At 40.9% G+C, this 12,171-nt stretch overlaps 1 protein-coding gene across 2 annotated transcripts in view; it reads right to left on the bottom strand.

The window, feature by feature from the left end:
* The window catches only part of NTSR1 (neurotensin receptor 1), a 131,162-nt gene extending 129,203 nt beyond the window's left edge, over nucleotides 1-1,959 (bottom strand). For both annotated transcript variants that reach the window (XM_088153858.1, XM_088153857.1), the window contains exon 1: nucleotides 1,146-1,959. In XM_088153858.1, the coding sequence (XP_088009984.1) occupies nucleotides 1,146-1,838 (693 nt within the window). In that variant the 5' untranslated portion in view covers nucleotides 1,839-1,959. The remainder of the gene's footprint in view (nucleotides 1-1,145) is intronic.
* Nucleotides 1,960-12,171: the final 10,212 nt, after the last annotated feature.

Below are 12,171 nucleotides of genomic sequence, written 5' to 3'. Positions count from 1 at the left end.
CTTAAACTTAAGAATTAAATGCCAAGAGGGCTATAAAGCAAAATGCCTAGATTTCTCTATACTGCACTAGCGATGAAAATTCCTTCATCCTCTTTAGGTTTTTTCAAAAAGCAACTGCAATGTGCGATTCTAAATTTGGAGCAGCAAATATTTTGAAATCTTTTGGACCCCATCGCTGTGGACTTGGTTTTATGAATAGTGGAAACATGTGCCTGATTGCTTTGCGCTGGGGTCAGCAGTCAATTCTTGTGAATCACGGCTTTCTTTCTTTCTTTCTTTCTTTCTTTCTTTCTTTCTTTCTTTCTTTCTTTCTTTCTTTCTTTCTTTCTTTCTTTCTTTCTTTCTTTCTCTTCTATCTCACATTATTGGGAAAAATCCGCAATCCTTCCTGTAGAAGGTTTCCAGTTGTTGGTAAAAACCAGGTTTCCCTGTCCTTCTAATTTCTGCTTTTTTAAGGATCAGAGGTGGACAAAATGATATGGCAAAGTAAAAGTTCGCAGAATGAGTGATACGAAATAAGAGAAATCATGCAAATTGGTTGGTTTGTGCAATGTAGGCTGTTTGCACAGTTTGGCTTTGATTTTACCAAAGCAGCTAATGTTCAGCCCTGCTTCCATCCTATTTCTTACACCACAAAGCAAGAAAGCTGGTTTTGCAAACTCTGTACACACCGAACGACAGTCAGACCCAGAGTTGGTATTTTGCTCCTGCACCCGTATGACTGACCCATTTGGAAATATGTGTTTGCTGGGCAGATACCTTTCATTCTCCCCCCCGCACCCACCCACTCCCCCATGTTCCCCCAAAGAATGCATAGTGTGAAACAGTCTTTACACGAATGGAAGAGGGTTGCTTTGCAAAGTTTAGTGAGCTGGCTGGAGTCTTTGAGGAGCAGCTACACACACGGTTTCCAAACTGTCAAACAACATAGGGCACTACGTGTGTTTAAGAGATTTGCTGCCATCTGCCCTGGCAAAGGGAAAGCTTACGGATTTATAGAAAAATGACTGTCTGCTTGTATTCTCTCTCTTTTTTAAAGCCATTAACTGATCTCTGAACTGTAGGCATTAACTATACCTAGAGCCCGGCATGACTCAGACAAGCTACTCACACTAAGATAAAACAAAGCAGGCAAAAAAACTCACCTGGATGGCAATCTTAAGGGTGGAATCTTCCACAATCTGGGTACAGATCAGTGAGGTGGGATCTTGGGGTATCTTGTAGATCTCTCCCATGATTAAGATCATTGGGATGGCTAGCAAAAAGGAGGCGACCCAAATGCAGCTGATGAATTTTTTGGTCCGGCTTCTGGACATGATGCTCTTGGCTTTGAAAGGGTGGCAGATGGCCATGTACCTTTCAATGCTGAGGCTGGCGATGTTGAGAGCTGTAGCATAAGTACAAGCATCCCTCAGAAAGTAATAGCTCTTGCAGATATTGTTGCCAAAAGCCCAGGGGTGATGCACCCAGATGAAGTTGTAGAGTTCGATGGGCATGCAGAGGAGGAAGATGAGCAAATCGGAGAACGCCAAGCTGGCCAGGTGATAGTGCACGGTGCTTTGGAGATTCTGCAGGGACTTCTTCCTCACTAGGGTGTAAGCAGTGATGGAGTTGCCAATGGTCCCCAGCAGGAAGAGTACCAGGTAGATGATGGTGACCATGACCTTGGAGTAGATGTCTGTGTTCACATCAAGATCCTCATCATGTAGCCAGGACCCAAGTTCTGAACTGTTGGAGAGATTCTCAGCTGTAGGCAAGACAGAATTGGTGGATGGTAGATGAAACTGACCCATAACATATCCCAGATGGGGCAGTGAAGAAGTTGTGTTGAGATGCATGGCTTGGCTCTTGAGTGCTGCACCCCAGCAGAGATGCTGTGGCTCCTTTTGGTACCCACGCCTGAAGGAAGCTTGCTTTCAAGCACGAGACGGTGTGGGAGATGCAACTGGCACCTTCCTGCCAGGCAGAGTGAAGCAAAAAAACTCCCACTATGCACCCAAAGAGGAAACTTGACTCGTTTTAATGTGAGGGAGAGGAGGAGCCTGCAGACCAGCCTCTCCGTGTCTGTGCAAGGTGGGGCGGGGGGAGAGCAGTCTTAAGCAGCCCTAGCACTGAGACGAGGGCCAGAAAACAGCAAGCAGCATCTTCTCAGGGCGAATGCATCTTCACTCAGCACACGGCTGCTGTGTCTTTCCCTCGGCTCCCCCCTTCTTGCTCTTTATGCCTGCCACATTCTTTAGGTGCCTGCACTCTCCAGATGGGAATTGCACTAATGTGGTTTAACAGGTCAACAATCTTTCCTCCTCGTTCCATAGGATGAACAAGGAAGCATAAAAGAGAACCATCCGGTTTCCAAACTGGACATATAGAATCAAATTATATAATCAATTCTCTAAAGACGGCCCATATATTTAGTTTAGGTCCCCCACTGCTTACAGCAGTACACGAGGTCCCCAAACCTGAATTGTTATAAATAATAATAAATACATAAATTGCTTTATATGCTAGTATGGGCATAGGTTGAGATAAATGGGTTCCCTAAAGTGTCACCTATGTATATATGTTTGTGCATGTGTGCATGTGAAGAGAGAGAGTTGTGTGCATGCATGTGTGTGCACACACACACACAAATACACACAGAAAGATAACAAGTCTGAAGCTTCCCATCTCCTTTCGAGAATGGATACAGTTTTAGAGACTCGGTGGATTAATTTTACAGACTCACCGTCTGGGTGATCACACTGTTTAGTGTCAGGAAGAAGAGACTGGATTTTGAATCAACAAGTCCTTGGTTGAAATGCTGCACCTGCCATAAACTCGCTATTTATTTTTTATCACACCTCCAAGCTGCCCAGCAGTCATTGTTCCCTAGAGAATGCACCAAACTGTACGATATAAATCAAATAATAAAAACCAGCAGCTTTACAGAGATCTTAAAACAGGCTGGTGCTGGTATACAAGGCACCCTTGTGCAGAACTCTACTTAGCACCCCGCAAAAAAAAACAACAAAAAAAACATTTCTCTAAAACATTCAAAATAATGTGTCTCCTGTTTCTTGGACAGCCTCTTTCTATATAACCACGCTGCGTAGCTTTTGAATTTTTTTATACTTCCAGCTGGTGCCCCCCTTCATGGGGCACCCTTGTGTGGGGCATATTTCCACACCTAATTTCAGCAGCCCTGCCTAAAAAGCAGCCCCCTGCCCCAAATATGCTTTTACTCACTATATTCCTCAAATCCCAGCACCAGATTTTGGAGATGTGATCTAGGGTTCCAAACTAAGAAATTCTGTATTTGGCAAATTTCATTCCGTGGTCTTCTGAAGCACAGGTTCTTCGGAAACTTTAGATCACAAGGATCCTGAATGGGATTCTAGAATCCATTTGAAGGCCTCCTGACTGCAGTTCTGGTGGGGATGCAGAAGAAGAAAATGGGGGCACAACCTCCAGGAGGTCCTTGGCTTAGATGTGCTAGGACAGAGTTGGAGCAGAGTCACAGTTCAAGAGAAGCTGTGGTGAAAATATTGCTGTACTTCTGCTGGGATGTTGTATTAGAATTATGGGTGTTTGTCACCTTGAAGAAGGTAGACTGAATAAATAACATGTGCGTGGCTAGGCAGGTGACAACAACTGGTCCAATTTATGGGCTCAGAAGCTACGCAGTGTCAGGCTTGGCAAGGACATGGGTGGAAGGCTAGCCTAGGAAATTGAAAAAAAATATCTCAGGAGGCAGCAATGGCAAATCACTTCTCTCTTGTTGCCACCATGTTTGCTGTGTACAGATTGTGGGATGTTCTGTGGCCTGTTCTGCAGCCCTCCTACTTGGGAGGCTCCTGGTGTGGGCTTCATACTGGCCACCTCTGTGTGGGAAATCTCATCAATCCTGTAGGAAATCTTGAAGCCACCTAGTCTGGATGCACTGGGTTTCCACAAAGGGGATGGGAGTGGGGTTTTGAGCTGACCACTTCTAATACAAACTACAGGATCCCTCAGCCACCAGCCCATGTTGGAGCCCACTTTGAGCTGGACACTTCCAGTGTGGGCTGTGGGATTCCCCACAGCCTTTTTTAAAATTTTAAGCCTTGGAAGTTGCTCCCGAGCTTATCCCTAGAAAGACAGAGCCATTATGCAAGAGAAGCTTGGGGTGAAAATCCCAAGATGGTAGGCCAAAGGAATGAAGCAACAATAACAATAAGGCCATTATAGGAGAGGGCACAACACATAACACAAACCATTTGCGTTAAGAAGACAACATGCAAACGACTACCTTTTAATGGATTTTCTATGTTTTTATTTGCCCTTTAGATATTCCTGTACATGAAATCTTACCTCCTGTAAGCAAAGGTCTGCCCAAAGAAGTGAAGATCTTGTAAGCAACAATGCCATGAGTGTGTTTCCTGTTCCTTGGGTATTTTTCCAATCTGTCCCTCAAATGTTTTTACATATTTTGCCCATGGAGCAACTCCTGGTCTAACTTCAAATTTAGTTCTGTGAAACTCAATGAATATTGAGAAGGGGGATTCTGAAAATATTTGTGTAGAGCTAAATATTATTTCAATGATTTTTTTTAAAAAAAAACCCCAAACCCTCAAATGATTTGTTTGAGGATCTCACCAAAAATGTGGTTCACGGTTTCCTTTAGCATGCGCTTTAGAATCAATTAAGTAAATAGGCAGAGGGGCCTATTAGTTTTTTTGTTTTTTTTAGCATAGTAAAATGTGATTAGCCCTCAGTATGACCTGCACCATCTCCAGGAGAAAGTTACATTTAGAGAACTTCCTTCTCTTATTCTCTGTAACAAGTTTAATAAAAATGTTGGGAATTGGGCCAACAACCTAATTTTTTTTCCATAATGTAAATGGTCTTCTCCCTACAAATCTCGATGGCCGTCTTACAGAGTACTTCAGTAGCAAATTTTTGTGGCCAAAAATGCTTTTTCAGAATGCAGGCCAAACAATGATATGTTTTTTCAAAAGATATTTATCTAGTCTAAGTGATCAACAATGCTGGACTTCTTCTTCCAACCAAGTAACTGTTTTTAAATTTAAAAATAACTAAAAATAATTACAGTCCCAAGTGTTGTGTTTAATCTGCATATGTTTATTCATCACTTTATTTTAATAGCATCGCCTTGTATACTTCTTTGGAAATGTTGTTTTAAAGGCGAGTTGCAAAATGAATACAGCTACTTTCTACTTCTTCTAACTCTGGCTAGGCTGAGATAATCTAGGGCAGAATAGCAAAATTGGCAGAGATAATCTACTTTGAGATGTCTAGACCAGAAGTGGTAATGACTCTTGACCTAATTTCCTGCCATTGGCTCCTCTGCTGGTGATCAGTTTGGACTCTGGTCTACAGTGATTTGATCATCTTCTAACAGTCCATTGGGAGGGGAGAATCTGACAATTTTTGACACTGGCTCTACTAAACACCAGATTTGGCCCCACCACTGCCAGCAGACAACTTCTGATCTGTTTCCTTTCAGCAGATGCGTCCATCAATAGACAAAATGCTCCCTGCTGAATTCTAGGGTCAATTCTGTTTCTTATTTCTTATATGGCCTCATTTCAGCAGCAATCACAAGAGTGGTTAATTATTCCTCCTCCTCCTCCTCCTTTAGAATTTTACTTCTGATTATTTGCTTACAGATTTCTTAAATTTAGTTGATACGGTGCAGGGATTACAAACTGAATTAAATAATCCCTTCCTACTGTTTTAGAGTCTAATAGAAAATAGCTACAGTGGTTGTAGAGGGATAGGAAATGATGAACAAATCAGAGCATGGCCAAGATGGCCACAGCTGGTATCCCCTTGGCAGCCATGCTTGGACTGTAATAAAAAGTCACACTTCACATCTGTTTGAGATCAAAGACTATAGTAGGAGGTGTGTAAATAGTCAACTTGGATGATTGGGCCCATTGCAGACTATTTGGCAGAAGATTCTGTGCAGAGATGAAGCCAAAGGCAGAAGGATTGGCACCATCGTGGGGCACTGGATATGGGTCTCAACAGCATTGGCAGTGAAGATGCATCACATCCAATTAATTAATCACACTTGGCTTCCCCTTGGCTTCTTCTCAGCACAGACCTTCGCCTTTCTCTGACTCTGCTCCAGACTTAGGGACAAGCTGGAAGGAAAAAGGTACCAGAACCAGCCAAGATTCTTTGCACTATGAAATTTCATGGAGGACTGAGTGGGTTTTATTAGCATTGCTATTTTTCAGAGACAAGAATGAAAGTGAATGAAAACAGCTGACTCATGGATGATTTCCTTTGTCAGCTGAAACAAACCCTTTTTGTTTTATTTTGGCGACCTGGTGTGTTTATGCAAATGGGGCGTCCGATCAACATGATTTGCATGATGCAAATGGAATAATTCAATTATTGGCTCATATCTTTGTATATAAAGCAATATGTATTCTGGGAATGTAGGCTGGGGGCTGGGGGGGGGGCACTATTTTCACAGCTGGTTTAACCAGGTCAGGTATAGATTAGCAGCTGCATTCATTCAACATGCTCTAAGCTTGTTTAGCTTTAGCTTTGGTGAGCTTTTAAAAATGTATTTATTAGGTTTTGTCTTTGTGTGTGCGTGTGCATATAGGGTTAGTCTTCAGTTAGTCTTAACTCCTCATGACTACATGGACAAGTCCAAACAGTTTTCTTGGCAACAGACAGGATGTCAGTTAAAACCAAATGCCTGTTAAATCCAAATAGATGTTAATGTCATTTGCATAATGACATACATTGATGCCAATGATGTAAATCATATCAATTCACTGGACTGTTTTGAAGCCAGCAGGCTTTGTCCATTACTTGAAATCCAAACTAATTTTTTTCTCTGTTGCATCCAAGTCTGTTGATTAGGAATTCATAAAATACAGTGAGGGGTCACTGTATGGAGGGGGGGGGGTGTCTCTGTGTGTATACAAGCAAACAACACACAGATATTCACACAGATGCACACACAGACACTAGCAAGGGAAATCTCTTTAAAAAGCCTGCATTGAGGAGATTAATTTAAAAAAAAACTATCAGGAAAATTCCCATTTAAAAAGCTAGGCCTAGGATATGTACATTAAAATCCGCATGCAAACCCTCCATAAAATAGAGAAAGGTATACAAATCTGGATTTTTTAAAAGTGGAACTTCAAAAAGAAAAAAATCCATTAAAAAGGACACAACAGGATATTGTTTAACTAACGTGGACAGTAAAATGAGCTAGATTTATACTCTCCTAAACCTCCCAATCCTGTGAACACTTCCAAAATCGTTAGTTAGGGGAAGGGTATAAATTATATTGAATGCATATAATGAAGCCTTCTATCATGTGGCTTGATGTTTATATTAAAAAGAATGTAAAACTAATGTGTTTATCTTTGGGTTGATGAGAAAGAATAACAGAGAAAAAAAAAAGAGGGAGGATGAGACAAGTCTGCATCAAGGACTGTAAAGTACAGGAAGGTGATTTTTAATTTTTTCTCTTCTTAGCTGTATCCATGCCTTGAAAAGAGATAGTGAATTCACAGTAGTCTCTCTGAGGAGGGTATATTATCAGTAGAGGATTACTCTTCTTTGACCATAAATTAAATCATCATCATCATCATCATTGGAGTGCCATAAGCAAAAATGCCCTCCCCAGCCATCACCCATGATCCTCAGAGGGTGACCTTGATAACAGAGCAGGTCCATCTAGGAGAAGGCAGTCCTCTAGATTCCTGAAAACTAAGATATAGAAAGTGGGTGGAAACTTGTGGCTCTCCAGAAATAGGTGAGCTATGACTCCCTGTAATGGTATGTGGGAATGACCTTGGGAGACAGGAGGAAGAGCCACAGACTAGACAATGGTGAGATAAGAGACAGCTGAGCCCACAGAAGGAATGGGAGTGTGGCAAACATCTCAGAAGAGACCCTCCCTAGTTTCTTGGACTATAAAGGCGAGGGGGGAGAGATGTCCTTTCAGACTTGCAAGATCCTGGTAAGGTAACCTTACAGTAAAGTTACAGCTAGTACTCCTGAGTGTGCTTCTTGTCTGGACTACCTTGCAAGGCCATAGAGTTTATATCGGTCATAATGTCTTGAGCTTTTGAGAGTTGTGCCTCAGCAACATTTGACAGGGCATGAATTCCCCCTCTCTCACCCATAAGATGGCAAAAGTTACAACAGTTTCTCTTTTTTATTATTGCTTTTTTAAAAGAAGGAAAAGAAAAAGAGAATGAACAAATGAAAACAAAAATTAAAAAGAAAAAAAATAATGCTGAAATATAATATCAGTAAATGGACAAAGGAGTTACCAAGATTGTACAATTAGTGCTCAATATATCGTTGATCAGAAATTAATGATAAAAACAAAACACTGAATTGTTTTAACAATATGAGAAAGGATTTGAATCTCTGAGCTGAATTCCAAAATCTCAATTTTTTTGTTATTTAAAGGGAGCCCCCCCTGCAAAAAAAAAAAAAGAAAAGCTCCTAAAAACTTCATAAAGAAATATTTAGTTTCTAACTTCCTCCTTGTTGTACTCCAACTGATATACTGTTCTATTCAAAAAGTACAAATCTGAGTCAAGACCAACCCAGTCCTTAAACTGCCCTGTTTGGAAGCAACTGAAGTTCCTGAATAATGTTCAAGAACAACCCCACATATAATGCATTGCCTCAGTCTAATCTGGACCTTATCAGAACAGTGATAAATGTTGCTAGCAGGTGGTGTGAAGATCTGCTAAAGATGCAATCAGAAGGTTGAATCACCTCTTTGAATGGAATTTTCACTTCGGTGTTGAGTCAAACCCAGTGCCTGTGAATAGATTTGGTGATTCAGTAGACTTTTGTGCTTGCACACACACACTTTTCATCAAATCGAATCAATGGTTTGAATTGCTTTGATTTGACAGGTTGAAGCACCAACGACTAAAATCAAACTAATCAAACTAATTCAAACTGGATTTGGGATGATTTGCACACCTGGTGGCAAGATACTATCTAAATTGCATTATTAAAGATAGTTCATAACTGCCTCAGTGAGCCCACTCCCTCAAAAAGCACAGATATCCCGAGATTCAAATTCTTCCTCATTCTTCCTCTCTCTCACTCTAACTTTCCCTACATTCACATGTCAGTGTTAGAGGAGTACAAATCATGCATAATCCTATTTGCCTTGTCAATTTAATTCCATAAGTTGATTTAAGGTTGATAAAAGGTATATGCATGCATATGAAAAAAAAAATCTATTGAATCACTAAATCAGTTTGAAGGGATCCAGGTTGATGCACTGAACTGATTCAGTGATTCAATTATAGATTCAGTTCAAGGGGGTAATTTGACTGAATTGGCATCCACTCATCAGATGGAAGGATAGCTAACACAATAGCTGGAAGATTTCTTTTGATGCTAGGGAAAAAAAGGGGTAGCTGAAAAAATAAAATCTTTGATTCAGAAAGACCAGAATAGACATTGTAGGAGGAGAACCATGTTAATCTATGGTGGAAAAAAAATGAAAAATAAAAATCAGAAGGACTCTGACAACATGAACAGTGATGCCTTTTAATAAAATTGGTTACTTGGAAAAGGTGCTATCAGACTTCTGAATTTTTGCCAGAAAGGCCAGAAGTCTTCTGGCTAATGAAATCTACATTATTGTATAGCAACTGTTAACCTCTGTACCTTTTACCTCTTTAATTAATGAGATTTATTTCTAATGTTAGTCATCTGTGTGCTCTACTTGACTTTTTACCTTATGTGTATCTGGGGCTTATGGAATGATTCTGGGACATCTGGAGCTTATGGAAAAGCCAGCCTCAAATGTTACCTTGACTCAGAATCTTAGGAAAATATCACCTGGAAGGGTAATCTGACTTATTAACTTTACCAGGATTTTAAATGGAGATTCGCTTGAGACCTAAGGGAAAAGCTTACCGTATGTCAATGAAATTTACTTTGGGATGCTAAAATGCATTGCAATCTGGAACATTTATCCCTGTTAGTCCAACTCTACTTTTAATTCCCCTTGCAGGGCAACATTAAGGCCTTCTGAAGCCTTAAGGTATCAAGTAACTCCTGGCAGAACTTATTCTTCCTTGGTAGTACTGCCCATAAGCCAGAAGCAAACTCTTGATGCGTTTCTCAAGGATGTGTTACCTTCAACTGAACTATAGTTGCACAAGTGAATTGCTACTAAAGCCCGAATTTGTTCTCATCTTCTGATTGCTGGTATATATCTACTCGCCTTGGGTTTGAAATTAATTCAGGAAGCTGCCTTACTTTCTGATGAACACCACATAAACACCAGGCTGCCCACATAAACAACCAATGTCATAATTGCATTCTTGGCTACGCATTATTTCTTCTCGTTTCCATATCGTCCATGTGTTAAGGGACCTGTGAAAAATTCAAGAGGTTGCAAGGTATTGCATCTAGTTATTTACAGCATTGATTTATGCACTTAATCACGCATATCCTCATAAAACAGACACGTATTTGCAGCAAGTGCAATATTAATAGAAACAGGGGAGGTGGTGGTGGTGGTTACTCATAAGTCTTTCAGTGGGTAGTTTAATAGTTCCAGAATACTTCTAACAATTCATGCAAATGCAAAGTTTTATAGGGCTGAAGGGATGCTTTGCTTCAACAATGCTTCAAGTGAAGCCCACTCCTTGTTTTGCAAAGCAACATGACCCTCCCCCACCCCCCCACCATTCCTAAGGAAGAAAGTGAAGTAGCTGAATTGCTTTGCTTGGCATTGTTCCGAAGGCCTCCTATGGAACTTCTAGCAGCCAGAGGGAGCATTTGCACATTGCACCCATTGCAAATGTCCAGAAGCCTTTTCTGGCACTTCCAGCAAGCTACTAGAAGTGGTGAAGCCAGGTAAAATACCTTGAACTTTGCGGCACAAAGTGTTTTCCTTGAGACCCATTGCATAGGTCCTTGTCAGGCCTAGCCCAAGGAACTCCAGGAGACCATACAGAATCAATCCAGCAAGGTTTATTAGCTACAACCCATTTACAAGAATCTTCCCAGAATGAAAACCAGTTCCCAGGCTCAGTCAGTTCACACCAATGGAATTTCTTAGGGAGGTGCCAGTTTCCTCCGCTTATCTCTTCCTCGCTCCTCTGGAGATGAGAGCACACTCTTTACTCCCCTCCCACCATTCCAGTCCATCACAGTCCTACCAGTGAAAGGTTCAGGACAGACCCCCTGAAAGGGTCTCGGGGACTCCCGGGCCACACTTTAAGAACCTATACACTTCTTCTAATACTGTAGTATATAGCAATGCTCTCAAACATTTTGATCTCAAGATCCCTTTACATTCTTAAAAATGATTGAGGACCCCAGCGAGCTTTGGTTTATGTGGGTTGTATCTATTGATATGTAGTGTATTAGAAACTAAAACTGAGAAATGTTAAAATATTTATTTATTTGACTTCACAGACCCCCTGAAAGGGTCTCGGGGACTCCCAGGCGTCCCCAGACCGCACTTTAAGAACCACTGGTATATATTTAAATGTGGGATTTGCTTCTAGAAGATGAACAGTTAGCTACCAAGTTGGATGAAGTTTACTTATTAATCAATCAATTAAACAGTGCCAATTTAATATCCTTCCAAAAAGCATATTAACACTTGTACTTCCAGAAACAAGGTGCTCCATAAGGTTGGGGCCGCCACTGAGAACGTTGAGTAACAAAAGGGGGATGAGATAATATTTTCAATAGCTGTTAGTCTTGATGGGCACAGATTATCTCTGGTGGCAGTGGCAGTATGTTCTGACATCCCCCTGTTGGGGAATATGAGTGGGAGGACTTATGTCCAATGCTGAGCTTCACTTTAGCATCTGGTTGGCCATGGGAATTAAACACCTGGACTGGAAGAACTTTTATCTGATCTAGAATGACTTTTTTATTGACTTTTTTATGTTCTTCCCATGCTATGAGGTTCTTCTCTTGATGAAACACCAAAGACTATTGAGAAAAGTAAAGAAAAAAATTAAGATTGATCAGGTGTAGGCAAGTTTGCATGTCCCTAACTGTGAAAACATTAATTCGGGTTGATAGATTGAGCAGTGTGTGTCCTCAGATTCACTGTAAAGAGTTTTTACTAAACTAATCTAGGAACTCTTGCCTGGTTCCTAAATGGTTGGGGATTTTGAAATGTTCCATTTGTCCTGGCAAGAACCTCTA

Source organism: Python bivittatus, unplaced genomic scaffold (assembly GCF_059951505.1).
Source record: "Python bivittatus isolate LINGU-HERP-01145 unplaced genomic scaffold, Pbiv_v1 ctg000700_np1212, whole genome shotgun sequence".
NCBI classification, from domain to species: Eukaryota; Metazoa; Chordata; class Lepidosauria; order Squamata; family Pythonidae; genus Python; species Python bivittatus.
Note: the sequence above shows the minus strand (reverse complement) of the source record. Positions and strands in the feature narration are given on the sequence as shown.